This window comes from Apteryx rowi, unplaced genomic scaffold (assembly GCF_003343035.1).
Source record: "Apteryx rowi isolate R43461 unplaced genomic scaffold, aptRow1 scaffold_31, whole genome shotgun sequence".
Lineage (NCBI taxonomy): Eukaryota > Metazoa > Chordata > Aves > Apterygiformes > Apterygidae > Apteryx > Apteryx rowi.
In genome coordinates, this window is record NW_020449530.1 from 2,722,420 (window position 1) to 2,739,891 (window position 17,472).

At 44.4% G+C, this 17,472-nt stretch overlaps 1 protein-coding gene across 1 annotated transcript; it reads right to left on the bottom strand.

Annotated features, from left to right (window-relative positions):
* Window positions 1-560: 560 nt before the first annotated feature.
* WNT5B (Wnt family member 5B) lies at window positions 561-16,955 on the bottom strand. The gene is made up of 3 exons (XM_026070366.1): window positions 16,704-16,955; window positions 10,079-10,371; window positions 561-2,060 (listed from the first exon to the last, which is right to left on the bottom strand). Exons 1-3 carry the CDS (start codon window positions 16,939-16,941, stop codon window positions 1,602-1,604), a joined length of 990 nt encoding a protein of 329 aa, XP_025926151.1. The 5' UTR covers window positions 16,942-16,955; the 3' UTR covers window positions 561-1,601.
* Between the last annotated feature and the right edge of the window lie 517 nt (window positions 16,956-17,472).

Consider the following 17,472-nt stretch of genomic DNA (forward strand, 5'->3'; position numbering starts at 1 on the left):
ATAAGAAACAGAGGTTTAATATAAAAATAATAATCTTCATGACTGGCTCTTTGCTTATTGGCATATTTTGCACATTTTAAAATTTATAGTAAAAAAAACTAGGAATGTCAGTAGGAAAGAAGATGTGTATTAGCAAACCCTTATATTTTGGGACTGGCTTTTCTTGATTGTTCTCTGACTGCAAATGAACTCTGCAGATGCTAAGAGGCACAGGAAATGTCTGTGCTAGAAACAGCATTTGTTCCCTGTTTTATGAATTGGATTCTACTAAAATTCCAAAGTGGTAAGACTGATTAGCAGACTTTGGTAACAGCTTCTGCCCTACTACAATTTTATTATACTCTTTTATTACCAATGGAAAACACAGAAAAGACTTCCATTAGTGAATATTTGTCCATATTCTGGGAACAAATTTATCTGTGGTTAGTTTATGTCAGGGAACAGCATGGCCCCTGGGCTCTGAAATACCAAGCTGCAAAATAAAAGACCCCCCGAAAAGAATAAAAACACACATATACACAAGCAAGAGAGGGAAAGAAACCTCAGTGAGGGGTGTTTAATGTTAAAGAGAAACTGTACATCTGGGATGGTGGTGAGAAGGATTTAATAGCACTGAACAAAGTGACCACCTGCATCCACTTCAAAGAGGAAAAATGGCAGCAGTATGAGGAGTACTTATGCAGTCATGTGCATGTGTATGCGTGCAAAACTTCTGTCTACTGACAAAAATATGAAGTATATTTCTTTCGCAAACATCTCTGGGCACAGGCAGCTTCTCCTCTACCATGACAAGTTAAGTTTCAGTATGGGGTTGAAAAGAAAAAAAAAAAATCTCCCTCTTGTATATATCCATGTAGACTGCGCTCTGACAGATTCCCTTCTGTCCRGGTGGTACAGAAGAGCTAGATGCTGGCTTCATAGGGACTCCCAGGCTGTGCACTTCTCAGCCATGGGTCACGCCTTCCCTCCTCATCATCAGCTGCAAGCCTTCCACCACCACATTCTGCTCTGTCCAGGCTCCAGGCATGGTTTACAGCACTCCAAATTTTAAGCCATATTCTTGTCCATGAGACTTGGCAACTTTCCCTCTAGTGTGACAAAGCCCTTGAGAGGGACCAAGAATTGCTTCCMAATCCCCCAGTGGGTTTAGTGGGGTGGTGGGGTTTGAAATGCAAGTAACTAGGACTCTCCCATATCTGGTTGTAATTTCAGATGTCCAATACTATGCAAAATGCAGACATTTAATGACGAGAGAGCAGAAAGAACCCACCCTTCTCCTCCTCCTCCTTGCTGACCTTGTTTCTGTAGTGAGATGGTGTGTGCATGTGCGTGCCCGTGTGCAGCAGGCGTTCTTTTTGTCAGCAGCTCCCTAAGCCCCTTCCCTCTGACTGAAACATCCAAGGGCAGATGCACACAAAGACAAATTCCCCAGCAGAACCAAAGGAACGGCAAACTAGCCAGTCTGATGGGGGAAATTTCAAAACCAAAATGTCTCTTAAATAAGCTTCTTTAATTATTATCATCATCTGTTTATTTATACAAATATAAAATATATTTATATAGATTTATATAATATAGATTTGTTGCTTTGGTGGCTCTTTTCATTTACAGACGTACTGGTCAACGATCTCTGTGCACTTTTTACACTTGACGTAACAGCACCAATGRAACTTGCAGTGGCAACGCTCCACTTGGACGCTCTTGAACTGGTCATAACCCCGGCCACAACACATCAGCTCACACCCATCCATGCCCTCTGAGGTCTTGTTGCACAGTCGGCCCTGAGTGCCCAGTGAGCCAGTGGTCTCATTGCGCAGGCAATAGTCTGGGCTAGGGTCAACATAGACCAGGTCCTCCTGCGTAGGCATGTTGAAACGGTTGTTCACCAACTCCAGCTTGCCCTTGCGGCTGATCCTCATGGCAGCTGCACTGTCATACTTCTCCTTCAGCAGATCGCCCACCTTGCGGAAGTCAGCCAGTTGCAGCCAGCAGGTCTTGAGGCTGCAGGAGCCTGACACGCCATGGCACTTACAGGCCACATCCGCCAGCTTGTACACAGCCTGCAGGAAAAGGAGTGGAATCAGGCAAAGTTGTTGTTATTCTTGCTGCAACTGGCAGCTGGCCTAATTACAATCAATTCTTCACATTTTCATAACCGCTTTGATTATCCCCCAATTTCTGTTGTTTCTCCCTTCAAAAGAGACAAAAATCTCCTCTTCCGCTTGTTGCAAACGCGGCTCTCTTACTTCCTAAATATTTCTAGTTCTGGTCGCATTCCCTCTAAATGTGCCTTCCCCATTCCTCCCTCTCTTCCTTTGGCAGATCTCTGACCTGATGGCAGGGTCAAGAACAGGAAAGAACGAGGAGGAAGAGTCCTATCCTTGTGACATATTTCTGGAAATGCTCCTAGTCTCATGGACTTCCACATATTACACCTCTTTCCCTTCGAAGTTCATAAAAGAGAACACCTGGGAACCTGCTCATTTGCTATCAATTAAAACAGGAAATGATGCTATAGTTCTAAGAATACATCTGTATCCTTTTGATATAAATCCATGGATCCACACCCTTTCCCGCTGTCTCTGTTGAGGATCTTGTTCACCTGCAGTTTCCCAAGGAGTCGTTGTTTTCCAAAGAAGAACAAGCAGAGATGGTAGTAGCAGTGTGAAAGATTTAACACCTTTACACTGAAACAGAACAGTTCACATCTTTTCAATGCATTACCAGTCTCAGTACTTGAAGCGCAGATTTGCAAGCCCAAACTGCAAATTTGCGCCATCTTGTGTCCAGATATTTCACTACTCTAAAATCACTGTAGGTATGGAAAAGGCCTACATTTTAAAAAGCAAATGCAATTTTTCAGTGCTGTCTTTTCTGAAATATTTTAAACTAAATTTTCAGAAGTTCATGGGGGCTAGAGATGAATCGTACATCTGAAAATGTGGCACCATCTGCTGCAAGTTTGGAAACCAAAATTAACAAATARCACTGAAAATTTAGGCCAGTGAGTTTTAAGTTGCCTCAATAGAGCAAGTATGTGATATATTAAAAAAGGGTCGTTTCTCTCCTCCTCCCCCCCAGCTGGGAGGAGAGAGAGATTAAAAAATACTCTAGAATAACAAAGCTCAAAACCTATGAAAATAAACTGAAATGCAGGTTGGTTTTGTTCTTTCCATTAATCTCAAATATAGGTACAAAACTGCAGACTATGTGAGATCCTGTCAGCACTAACAGGAACTTAATAAAGTTTACAAAGTGAAGAGCTGGCATCCACATTAAATCAGAGCTACTAAGTGTTAAAGTATTTTACTTCCAGAATGCTTACGCATTAAGTATGAGGCTCACATCTGTTCTCCCACAACCATCCTGCATCTTGCACATTTGCAGGGCACTGCCTCTGCCAGATCCCACATGCCAAATAGAGCTATTTGGCTCAAGCTACAAAATTACCACCAGCTGCATCTGGTGTGGGAGATCATGGAATGGGAGAAGAAATAGGATGTTCTGAGGGAGATGGTGAAATATGTCTTCTAGCCAGGTTTTATGCTGAAGAAAGCTGCCAAACACTGAGATTGACACAGAATAAAGTTTCCCAACTCTCTGTATTTGCTTGCCAAGGGGTAGGTGATTAAGGCAATTTCACATACTGCAAACAAAACAGTCTGCATACAGCTATGTTCTAAACCAGCAGAGAGAGGTCAGAGTCCTCCTAAAAAAAATATGGTTCCTGGTATAGCTAACATCTTGTGCTTTTGACAGCTAGTGAAGATTCAATATGGCTTAACTGCTAAATCACATGGAGGCCAACCCAGCTCCCAAGAAAGTCAATGGACTGAGTCCTTAAAACAGAGGAGCTTTAGTTCTGTTCCTCTGAGTTCAATTTACTGAGGCAATCCCTCACAGTGTAACCTAACAGCTACAGACTGGGAGTTAAGCACTTGTCTTGGACTGAACTATAACTGCAGAGGACCAGCCACACTGTTACTTATGATTCTTGCTGTACTGTAACCAGACAGAGCTACAGCTGAATGCCCCAGACACTTTCTATATCCTCACCGCCTTGCCAGTCTGCTTGTTATAAGCTTGTGTTAGCACTTTTTGATTATGGTTCTGTCAAATCCCAGGCCACTCATGCCTCCTTTGCCCTTGCATATGTTTTTATAAAGTATTATGATTCTTCCTAATCCCAGGCTTTGTTCCTTTAGAAAAACACTGCAATTCGATCCCTCTCAGCTAATGTCATGGGACTGAGTTTACTCTGACTTGGCTTAAAGCAACTGATGCTCAAAACATCTGGCCCACGTGGGTAATAGTTGTGCTGTGGAATGCGAATGCTACCAGTTATCGCAGGTAAGCATGGCACCACTCGGCCACACAGCCACCCCCAGCTCCCGCTATCAATGTACCGTGGGTGTAACCGTAGCTTCGGTCTCAAAATGGCTCTCACTCTCTCCCTGAGCTGCTTGGATGGGGAGAAAGTAGAGGAAATTGGAGAATTCCTTTCTGACTGAGCTGGGGTCAAGGTAAAGAATAACAGACCCCACATGTAGTTCTAAAGGCAGGGTCTGATTGATGGCCATGCCACTTAAACAGGTTGAAAATACCTCTAATGGAAAGGCTTAATGCCCTTTCCTATAAGCCCAAGTTCTTTTCCAACTCTTTTTTCACAAGAATGGGAATGGGAAGAGAATTAATGGTGAATTCTTGTGTGGTCAATTAGCCAGACCCCCTTCCAGGCTCTTCTGGCACTGGATTGAGTGACTGATGACTGAGGCCTGCCATATGCTGACTGGGTAAACAGTGCGAAAGGACTGACTGCCACAGTCTGCCAGACAGGGCGACAGATAAGGAACAGGAGGGAAATAAGAGAAGGTAATGGAGACCAGTTGGAAAAAAAGACAGATGGAAGGAAAGAACATATTGAGATAACAGCCAAAGACAAACAAACAAGGGCAATAAAGCCAGGAGCCACTACCACGAGGACTCCGAAGTGGAGTGAAGAGGTGATGGGGTCAGGACTGCCTGAAAGATAAAAAGAGTTTTGTTCTCTTCAGGATCCTCTCACCTCCTTGTGCCAACCACGGAGAGCATGGACAAACTCCCCTCCTGCCATCAGAGCTMCTCAGGCTTGTTCAAGGAGGGCTTTCTCACCTAGAGGAAACTGAGTGGGGGAACATGGCAAAAATCTCCCTAGAAATCAGAAGACATCATCACTGGCTGGGAAATGGGGGCCAGGCTCTGTGGGCTGGCACTTGGTGGTCACTTATCAATGATGATTACCGTGTCTCTAGTACTTCTATGCTTTTCTCTTTTATTTCAGCACCAACTTTCAGGAATATGGAGTTACACAGGTACCTTCCAACTTCCAAAAACAGAATCTCAGAAATGAAAACTTAACATTTAGCCATTTGCTGTTGTGCCAAATTGGCCTTTTGCTTAAAAAGTACTTTTCCTTCCCTGCTATTTATCCCACTAACATAGACATCAGTCATACCCTCTCTCAACTTTCACTTTGCTAGGCCAAACATGGCAAGCTTTTCTAGCCTCCTTTCCTAGAAAAAGATTCCTACCCCTTGGGTCAACTGTAATGACCCTTTTCTAGTCTGAGGTCATTCTGCCTGGGAATATGACAGTAGACAGTAGACAATATTTTAGAGCATAACACAATGGCATTAATATTTCCCATGTCTTATGAAAATACTTTTGTTAATGCATCCTAGGATATTTGCTACTTTCACAGCCGCATTACATCTGCAGTCATCTGCAGCTGACTGGTGCCTTCAATTTGTTTTCTTCTGGTTTCCTAATGACTAAGAGCGTTTTTCATACAAGACGTCACATGATGGTCTTAATGTTATTTTATTAAATGTCACCCTTTTCTTTACTACTGTAGTCAAAATTAGCTGATGGACAAGATCCAGATTCTCCTCTGTATTCATGATACCTGCCAACTTTGCATCATCAGCAAATTTCATCAGCACATTCCTAATATTTGTGCCAAGGCCCATAAACAAAAATATTAAGTGTTGGTCTTGAGGTCAGTCCATAAAGAACTCTGCTAATTAAGCACTCTCTGGATCAAAACACACCCTTTCACACAACTTACTGATGTCTTCCCATGAATAAGTTTCTTATCCATCTCATAATTGCTGTACTTTTCCTTATCTTTCCCAATTTAACTGTGTCACGTGGAAAATACAAGAAATGTCTTACACAAGTTTAGATAAATGAGACCTATCAAGTCTAGTTTGCCTTTTAGGAAATCAATAACATCTTAAAAGAAAACTCATGAGTTAGCTTTGTGTGATCATCCTTTGAGAAATACATGTTGAATTACTCCCCATTTTGCCATTTCCTCTGAGTTATCCTTTCCCTCTAGTCCGCCTGTAAACACTGCCAAGGTCACACTGCCTGTGCTGCCAGATGCCAGCTCTTTCAGAGTGTTGGGAGAAAAAGTGGGCACTCCCCATGATTTGAGGACTTTAAGCTTTACCGCGTTTTGCTTCTACCTTAGTGGTGGTAATTTCCATTTCTGGAAATTTGCTGCCTTTCTCTCTCCGTACCATTCAGCCTTTGCTCCTATATTTCTAACAGCCATAAGGAAAGGCTGTCCTGTACTGGCCAAACACCATCCTGACCAGACAACCCTGGAGCCAGTAGCAATGCTGTCTCCGAGCTACCTCAGGCCTACACTTCAGATCCATTCACAGTCATCTCCTTTCCTAAGCCTTGCACCTCCATTCCTCACTACCCCCAAATCCTCATCCACTCAGTCCACCCAAAACCCCAATCTCATTTACTCCAGAACCCTCCATTCTTCCAACCCTTTGCTGCCACTTGACTCCAATTTCCTCCACTCTGAATCATTCAGTCCTAAACTCCTCTCCTTCAGCAGCCCCCTGCTCCATCCCATCCCTTCCAGATCTTCCAGTTGTGAACTTCAGTGCCTGCTGCTCAGCTCCTTTTCCTCTACCTGTCCAACACAAGAGCTGCCTCCTCATGCCTTCCTCGCTCCCACAGGGTGCCAGCATCATTGGCCACTGCCAACTGTCCTAGGCCTTTTCTGCCCCTTGGGTGCCCTGCCTGGCTTTCCCCRAAAAGCACCATCCCAGGGGACATAAAAATTCAGTCTATGAACACTTATTCCCCCAGGCAGGCATCTTGAGGTCAGAAAAAGACATCTCCAGTRAAGCAGACATACATTATCCATCCCCATGAGCAATGCCCTCATTCTGACTTGAAATCTGAGGTAAAGTACTCACTTACCTTGGGGACCAAAACCGCTGTCTTTAGACTCAGCCCCATCCTCAATTAACAGCAGTCTCCCTTCTCCTGATCTCTTCTTATTTGCTTAGTATAAGAACATTTCACTATTTTATTACCCTTTGCAAGGTCTGACTCGGCTTGATTTTTTTGCTGTTCTCACTTCATCTTCACACTTTTTAACCTCTAAGACAGAGCTTTTCTTCATTTATTTGCTATCAGGTCTTTTTTCCATTCTTAGTAGGCTCTCAGGCTATTCCTAACAGCTTCTTTGTGGTAGTTATTCATTCAGTGAGGTCTGGAGATTCTTCCTACAAGCTTTTTCCTCTTGCTTGGCATGCAGAATTGTAATGGCTTTAGCATCTTTGACTTGAAAAAGTTCCAGACCTCCTCCACATCAAGCTCCTCAGCTGAGTTTACTAACCAGCTCCCTTAGTTTATCAGAGTTTGTTCTTTGAACACCACAAGCTTAATTACACAACTGTTTATACTTCCGTTTTGTTTAATCTAAAATGACTTGTGTTCATTTAATCTAAGATTATTTTCTATGGCCACTTATTTTACAGAGCTCTAACTATTTACCAAAACAAGCTTAAAATAACATTGTCTCTTGTTAGACTCTTTGGAAGACTTTTGTTCAGGTCTTGCACTAACCAGAGACAAAGAAATCACCCAGCCTTGAGAGTCCTGTCTACAGAGTCCAAGGAAGCCTGTGCACTATAGCAGCCCACACACAGTTTAAACAAGGTGGGACATAACTGTTTTAAGCTGTGTTCCTAAACAGGACAAAACTTTCTTCTGTCTAAAATTGTATCATCGTTTGAAGTCACAGCTCAGTTAGATTCTTGCCCCTATAACAAGACAGGTATAACAAGACATGGGTGGTCTGCCCATCCTGTGGACCAAGTGTCTTCTTGCTTATCTTCTAATACAGATGTTATTACAGTTGAGCCAGCCCCCTACTGGCCATTTGCTTTGTCTGGTTCTCTCAAGACAACAAGACTGGCCTTTAAAAGGGTTCATAAACCATGCACTCCCTGTTTTAGGCAGAATATTCATTCGTAGTAATCCAGGTTCATGACTCCATGCATACAGGATGTTCAGTGTAAGTACTGCAGAGAAGAACTTCACTTTTACACTACTCTTCCATGGAGGAATTGAAGCCCCTTCTAAGCAAGGGCAGTTATAACTCCAGTCTCTTTGCCATCCCAAGATTAAAAAAACAAAAAACAAAACCAAAAAATCCACAAACCACTGAGTTCCAGAGCTCTCAAGCCCACTATTTTCCACCAGCTGCAAATTTACCCCAATTTGGTTTTGCAAAAAAAAGTAAGGAGCATTTGCAATGCTTCAACTGAACATATACCAATTTCACAATCAATAAAACAGAATAAGTCTTCTCTGGTGGCAAAATGAAGCTGAAATTATATGCAGAAAAGCAACACATGCCTGGGAAAGGGAGAGATAACTCAGTAACAATTAGAAGTTAGAAAGAGCAGAAAATTGATAAGGAAAACTAAGGATTTTAGTGAAGAAGGTACCAAAGAGCAAGGCTAAGAATATTTAATAGGATTTTTTTGTAGAATTAGAAATAAAATAAACCTTAGAAATGCTCACTACTAGGCAGCAGTGATAAAATTCTTAAATACCTTGTAGAGAAGGCAAAAATGTTCAGTAAAGTGTTTCTGTTCTACATTTGGAAAGAAGTGGGATTAAGCAGTCATACCACATAAGGAGGATGATACACCTTCCAGGCTATTAGTCACAGACAGAGGAATTGAGTGAAAAGCAGATGCGTATACACTGAATGTATAAGAAGGGGGCAACTTCACMTATGCTTATGGCATCAGACAGACCAGTACCAGAACCCTGCATGTAATTCTGGTATCCACTTTCTTAAAGGATATGGGAAAACTGGGAAGGGTACACTAAAGTGACACAAATATGATCTGATGGCTGAAGAAAATGTCTGAGAGCAAGAGAGGCTTAAGTTCTCAATCTAGTTGTCAAAAAAAGAGTGGTGAAAAAATAGCAGTATATAAATACTTCCATGGATAGGAAATTCTGATTACTATGGGGCTTTTCAATCTAGCTGTAAAAGTCAGAAAAAGAACCAGTCAGAAGCCGATGCCAGATAAATTCAAATGATAAATGAGGCCCAATGTTACAACAGTGAGGGTGATTAATGATGGTAGCGTACTACAAAGGGAAGTGATGGATTCCCCATCTCTAGGTTTCTGCAGATCAAAACTGGGTATCTTTTCAGAAAATGTCTGTTGCCTAAATGCAAATTATTTGGCCCAAAACCAGGGCAGCTGAGCCGGGTGTAAATTTCAACGATAGCCAGGCAGTCTGATTCAGTGTTTGTTTTTGGCCTTACATTCTCAAGAATCTGAACAATGCCAGTAGAATAAAACTCCATGAGCCAACAGACTGTCCTGTTTCCACCACCTTGTCACTTTGGCGACTCTGGGAAGAAGTTCCTGAGACATAAACCTTGAAAGTGGGCCATGACTGCACCAGGTTAATTTGGTAAGGGCTTACATGTCTGCATGCATGTGTGCCATCCAGTATTTCAATAGACCTAAAAGCTCACTGGCTTTAGCTTAATGGCTGTCTTCCATTGCCAGACTGGAATATAATACTGTCTATAATCAGAGAAATGGAAGCAATGTGACCATACACCCTTTCAAGGGAGTTACTCAGGCACTTTTGGGCTATCCCCCATCAAATCTCCAAGCAATTTGTTATCCAACTATATCCTGAGCTCAAAATCTGCCTCTGAGAAACAGGAAAGGGTCAGCATTCGTCTTACCCTGCGACCAGCCTCGTTGTTCTGCAAGTTCATCAGCATGCGAGCTTGCTCCTCTGAACCTCTCACGTAGTTTTTCTCCCTCTCCTTGGCATCCACAAACTCCTTGGCAAAACGATATCCATACTCCACATTATCCCCACAGCCACCCCACAGCCAGTCTCGAGGCAAGTCCTTGGGCCGGGCTGTCCGGCTGCAGCCACAGCTAGAGAGCTCTCCTTCCCGGCAGGCCCGGCTGATCGCATTCACCACCCCAGCAGCACTGACAGCGTAGGTGAAAGCAGTCTCTCGGCTACCTGTGAGAGAGACATGAGGAGCAAATTAACAAAAGACAGATCTCTTAATGAACACAACAGACATGAAGGAGGGACCACACTGACCCCAAGCAGTGGGAAATGGTGTGATCTGAGTAGGCTCACGTAATTAACCAGAACGAAGGCACGGACGATCAAGTTTAAGGGAACCACACTGTTCTGGCAAAGGGGAGTGGGAACTGTCGTAACACAGGCTTGCATTCCCTTTTTCTTTCCATTTCATATTAACGGGCCCAGTCAACTGACTGTTCAGTCCTGGCAGTTTCTGTGCACCCAGGATCAAACCCAAATATTCTCTGTCATACCAAGGAAGGGGGTGAGATTCCTGCTGTGGCCTGGAGGAATATTCTTGTGAATAGCATGTTCTTTATGAATTTGTAGGTGCTACTCTTTAAGGTTATTATTACACTCATGTTTGCCCATTTCAGATTCCTGGAAACTCCAGTCCTTAGCCCAAAGAAACAGCGACATCATGAGCAGGGACTGCTCAGCCTTGTTCCCATTTCTGACTCAGATCAACCTTTCAGTGTGCTCTGATTCTAACCTGGAGGAATCGCTCAAGCAGGGTCATGCTGCCTTGTACACCGAATCTGCCAATAATCATTGAGAACAACGCATGAAGTTAGGTCTGTGCAAGAGAAGCAATCCAGTTTAACCAACTGTCACTCTAGAACTGTTTTAGTTTAATTGGGACAAACACTTCTTATGGACACCTCAGTTCAAATCTACCTTATTTTGGTTTAATTAAGGTCTGCTGGTAATTGGTTCGAGATGATAGACTAAAGGAAACCATTTTTACAGTAAAACATCAAGACAGAGGCTCTCCCAACACCTACAGAACTGCAGTGCTGGAACGAGTAAAACTTTCCCATGTAGACAATAATAAAAGAAAAGACTTTCCATTTGCACTTCTACTAGAGACTGCCCTGCTTGGAGCACATTCCCTATACAGTTTAGAATACAAGCCAAGCAGCTGGATTGGTCTCCAGCTATGTATTCCTGGCACTGATTCAGCCTCAATTTGACCAGGGCACCTCTGCACCACATAAGGCCAAGTGTGCTGCACAACCCAGTGCTGTGGGTCCAGGGGGAAAGAAGGGGGCAGTGAGGCAAACCATACCTGCACTGACACCACACAGTGTAATAAATAACTGAACCAACACCTTCTGGGTCATTGTGTGTCATCAAACTTTTAGATGATAAAGAGAACAACTGCCATAGCTTTGCTGGAATAAGCAGTATGATTGCAAAGAGCTACTTGCACCAAACCCCAGCAAGAGATGACTGTCTAATGCTCTCAGACAAATAGGACTGACCTCAGAGGGCAGATCCTCCAAGAACAGTTTGCTACCAATGCATGAGGCTCTCAGTGCCAGCTCCCTCAGCAGGACTAAGCTGATGCTTTAGGTATGCTCTTGTTCCAATTTGCATGAGCTGACAATCTGCAATTAATAGCAGCTTATCACCAGCTTAGCAGTACTTGACCCAAGACAAAGGCAAGTGGTTACCCACCTTGCAGAACAACCTGTGATTTGTTTTTTTTCCTAAACGAGGGTTGTACACCAAGGGTTTCTGCCAAAACAGCTGCTGCTCTGGAATAGATCGCAAGGCCAATCAAACTGCTACAAGGGATGCATACTATAGAAAGGAGGGCCTTAAYAGCAGATCATAAGAGAAGGATTACGGCCTCTAAAACCTCCCTGGAATGAGAGGCAAAGAGAGTGACTCCTAGTCAAGGTAATTCAGCTGAAACTGGCCACTAAGGGAATTGCAGTCATTTTGTAGTGAGCAACATTGAGCTTTTACTCATCTTACTTGTTTTGCATGTTATGCATACTTTTAGGGTAATGGACTAACGTGCAACTTACCCCTACCAGTCTGTGCCTGTATGGATAGAGCTCAAAACACATACAAAGAGAGGACCTCCTAATGTTGCAACTTGTTCAACAGAGAGTGCATGAAACCAGGTGCTTAGGATCCTTCAAGCGTGGTTGAGATTCCTGTACAGAAAGTACAGGCTGGATTTGTGCTTTTAATATCCATGTTTTAACCATCTCCATGTCTGAGATTGTAGCAGCATCACAGCTCAGTGTGCCTGGGGAATTTAAGGGGTCCAGGTTGCTGAAGATGGCAGTGGGAGAGGCTGAGACAAGTGGTGGTGGTTTTGTTCCTTGCTGTGCACAAAGCAGAACAAACCATGATTTTCAGTATAGGTAGTTTTGGAACACTATGGCTTGGTTTGAAAGGTGGGTTCGGGCATGGGTGTGAAATCCTATGCTAATACGAAGCAAATCTGTAGTTGGCAACTGTGGACTTAAACATCCTACTTTTTAGTTGGTCTCCTCACTGTGTTGTCTCTGCTCTCCTACCACACCTTCCAGACAGGAAAGAGTATTAGGGTTTTAGCTCATCTGCTTTTCTCAAAATTCACTCCAGTTCCACACCGCTATGGCATCACCTCAACTGACAAGTCGGTGTTATTCCCTAAATTTGTGCAAACATGAACAAAGGTAACAGAGAAGGTCAGGCAGTAATCCCCCTCCGGCCCTCTCGCGCACCTTCGGTAAGCTCTCTTGGGCAGGTTGGGTGTTAGTGACCGGGGGCTGTGGTGCCCTGGGCAGGCTGGGGGTGATGCCCGGGGGCTGTGGTCCCCAGGCCGGTGTGGGAGGCTGGCAGGGCCGGGAGCGGGGCTCTCCGTGGAGCAATGCTGCCCTCCTGTGCCTGTCTGGCTCTCTGCTCCCCAGGCGTGGGCCGCGAACAACGGACTGAGCCAGGGGCTCCAGGGGCTTTCAGGGGCCACCTGCGAGCATGCCAGCTTGAGCATCCTCCTGTGTCGTACTCAGATGAGGTATCAATCCCAGCAGCTTGTTTTTCTTGAGCTAGAAATGGAAGCAGAACTGACCTCAGTGGGGAGATTGAGGTAAAGATGATAAAAATTTGTTCTAACTTTTTTGATGAAAACGTCTTTGTTTCAAATTATTTTTTTTAAAAGCATTTCCCTAAAGCTTGCTGACCTCGAAGAAAAGTGAGGAAAAATATTTCTCTCTTTTTTCTTTTATGACTCCTTTTCTCCTTTTTGCATTTGAAAAGGCAAAAAAAAGATAAAATCTTTGGCTCTAGAAATGACTGGACTAACCCGGAAAACCCCATCTTGCATTTAGGATTGCACTGAAAGAGGTTACAGAATAGGCTATATATTTCCTCCTCYTCTAAGGAAATTCTAACACTACCTTATTGGGTGCTCTGTCCTCTCCTTCATATAGATAGGAGTAATTAATGTATATATATCTGTATATAATCTATATAAACACACATATACAGTCTGTAATCTGTATCGATAGGACAAGAAGCAACTTCAGAAGGATAATTTTTATACATCACCAATTAGATATTGTTTTTGAATGAGCTAAAGACTACATTCCAAAGCTAAAAGCCATTCTCATGATAACACAAACACTAGGAAAAACAAATGTTAAAAAGCAGCTGACTTCAGTGCTACAGATGCCTCCACAAAATCTTTGTATTATTGGACTGCCTCACCTCTATAAAATGCACAAAATGAAGGTGTAATGATTAAACACAGACCGACCGCCAAGCAGCAGTTCACCRTGTGAAGGTTAAAGGAAAGAATCTTCCAGGTTTCCCGATGAAGACCCTCCCAAGGATCTGCCAGGTTTTGGACTTGGCTGGAGTAGGTTCTTCTCCCCTCTCATAATCTAGAGCAGCTCAAGAAATCACGTATGATATCATAATATATGCCATGCCTGCATTTGTGGGTGGGCAGCCTAGAATTATTGGCACACTATACACCTTCTGGGTCTTTCTTATCTCTTTTTCCCCCCTCTCCACAACACTCTGGCATGCCTCTGCACTCTTGCAGATACTCTGGTCTCCAGACCTTTTTTGTGCCATTGGAACAACACAGAGAAAAAGGGCTGTCATCCAGAATTGGGGCTTAGAGGTTGAAAACAGGAGACAGGCACACAGTATGAACCCAGGGAAGAATGACTTTATAGCTGACATGACCTAACAGGTTGAAATGGTTTCTTTTCTTCTCCAGCATGGAAAATAGATTTGCTGAAATAATGAGCAATGCCCCATTACAAAGTAAGAAAAAATAAAACCTGAAGGTAGAACTAAGAGAAAAGAGGCAGTGTCATCCTTTATAGCAACTTATCACTGACTTTTAAACAGATAACAGTGATGAATCATCACAAAACCTGTAATGCTCCAGGCTACTTTTGGCAACATTTTTCTAACTTTCTTCTCTACTGTCTTGTACTAGAGGAAAAACACCACCCTCCGAACATGCTCTAACTGACCAAAGCAGAGGATCTAATTGGAGGCAGGTTCAAAACTTTTTGTTACGGTAACTTTCTAAAGAGCGGGCAACCGCAGGCAATCACTTCACAGACATCAGCAGATTCCTACTAGAGACACATCAGCATTGCCAACAAACACCACCACCTCCCCAAAACAACAGCAACAGGACTACTGGACTTAACCATCACATACCCACAACACCTTTCCTCATCAAAACCCAAATCCACTCTCAATTTAAGTTAATAGGATCAAAGTAATTTTAAAAAGGAGAAATCTTCCCTCTTCCTTTATCCACTCTAGTCCCTTCTTCCCATACTCCTACTGATCCTTTCTGTCTTTCTTCCTTCAGCTCTGATCTCTGCTTTCTCTTCAGTTCACCCTTACTTCTTCTCCATGTTTGGACTCTTCCACCAGACTAGCCGGGGATGAGGTTTGCCCCAGAAGGAGTGAATCATCTTTTCTTATGTCCTTGTTGAGTCACTAGGATCTCTGGGGATCTTAAATTTACTTCATTCTTCGGAATGCTGAGGCTATGCTGCAGGGAGGGATGCCAGATGGGAGAGATGGAGGGGTATTTGCTGTCATTATGACACAGCTCCAGTCTCCGTCCTTTTCCTTTTTGTGGCTGAACATTCAGTTTTCATTCCCTGAAGCACAAGTTTTAACAGTCTGGKACTGTATGCAGCCTCATCTGGCCACCACCCTTGCTATCAGACAGCAAGRGATCAAGGATGTGCAGATGCCTTGGATGTGTGTCAGGAGCTGAAAGTATGTGTCAGGAAACAGAATTTCCCAAAGGAGTACCCTAGAGAAACACAGGATTTCTTGGAGTATGAGCTGAAGAGATGGATAGAAAGGGTGGAATTGGAATTTGATGGGCTGAATTAGGGATTTTGAAAGATTGAGTAACGCATGCTGAAAAGTTACTAAAATTTTCCAGGATGATGCCTAAGAATTTTACACTGAGCACTCAAATGGAAGGAATCAAGGGACTTGGTTATCCCAGCACCCTACTGACTTGACTCCCCAGAAGTGAAGAGGTATAAAGATTGGTGTCCTGCTTCCTGTGCTGTTTTTTGAGAGTGGAGTCCAAAAAAGTGTAAGCAATSCTGGGGGTAGCTGGGGTGTGGGAGCTGGGGTCTTTTTCCATTCTCTACTAAGTGTTTTCCCTGATCTCACCGTGCAGGGATAGCATGGATTCTGGATTCTTCAGTGATAAATGATTGGCTTTGTGGGTGGGTAGTAAAACTTCTTCACACAAGGGCTGGAGCGTGTGTGCCAGCGTGTGTGTGCATGTGTGTAARCTGCTGTTTTAACACCTTTTCTTTATTGTCCTGGCTGTCGGACACATCAAACCAAGCCCGGATTTCTCAGTTTCTTGCCATCAGATGATTGCATTTCAAAAGGAGCTGGAACAATGTAGCTAGGTCACACCTCAATTCAAGTGCAGGAATGGCCTGTCAATGCGCCTCTTATGGCCAGCAGGGCAGGAATTATAAAAATCTCTTAGGTTTACACAGAAAGCAGCAGAAAAAAGAGAATCAGGGAGTCAATATTCCCCCCGTATCTCATGGCTTCATTCCCTGTCCAAGGGCACTCCAGATGCTGGGGAAGATAATGTGGGTCCATTGTTCCTGGCTCCAGCTTCTTCCCTCCCTAGCTCCAAACAAGCACACGAAACAAAAGCAGCTCCTCTTCCTGACCTTCCCATGTCCCGTCCCCCCCTCCCCAAAGGAAAATCCCCCTCCTCTGCTAGCTCCTGCTGTGGTTCAGGTACCTCGCACCTGTCAGGCACAGGCAGCACACAGGCAGCGCTTGGGGAGCACCAGCATGCCAGGGAATGGAAAAGCTCGTTTAAGGGAGCTTTAGGAGCACCACTAATGGGGCTCATCACTCCTCCGTGTGTATTTGAACAAAGGGAGAAAGCTGTACAGAAACACCTGACATGAGCCCAGCACCTGATGCCTGCCGGCGGTGCTGGGTGCTCCTACCTATTTTCATGACCCGGCCAAAGACAGAGGTGTTGTCCACCGTGCTGCAGTTCCACCTCCGCTGCCGAAACTGGTACTGGCACTCTTTGATGGCGCTGCGGGCCCCCTCCCCGATGAACACCATGTGCTCCTGGTAGAGCTGGCACAGCTTGCGCTGCCCGGGGGACAGCCCTGGCAGCTGGCTGCACACAGGCTGCGCGCCGATGATGTACATCTCAGGTCTCTGGATGGGGTTCATGGCCAAAGACCTACAATGAGAAAAACATCCAACAGAGCCTGGGCGAGAGACCCGAGTGGCCCCTCTGCCAAGCGCCCCGCACCTTTCCCCACCAGCCCAGCCCTGCTCCCAAAGCCTGGGAGCACTGCTCATGTCAGCTGCCTCCCTCTACACCTCTGCCAGATGCGAGTCTTTTCCAGGGCTCTAGCGGGAGAAACACAGCTCGTTTGTAACCTGAGTTTAAACACTGAGGACACCCGGGATGGGGAGGGGGCCAAGAGAAAGCTCAGCGCTTTCTCTGTGAAAGAAGAAAGTGAGCTGTTTTGTGCAGGCTGCCAGCGAGCGATGCCTGCAAGCCAGGGCATTTGCCGCCGTTTAGGGGAAGGGGGCTACAAGGCTGCTCCTAGGGCTTTTGGCAGTGGATAGGAAACTTTACCCATCCTGTCGCCGAGTTTTCCCCCGTTCAGGATTTCAACAAGCGCTCGCAAAAGGACCCCTGAAATGCACGGAGGAGAGAAGCCGGGAGACGGCTGCGTCCCACGTCCCCAGAAC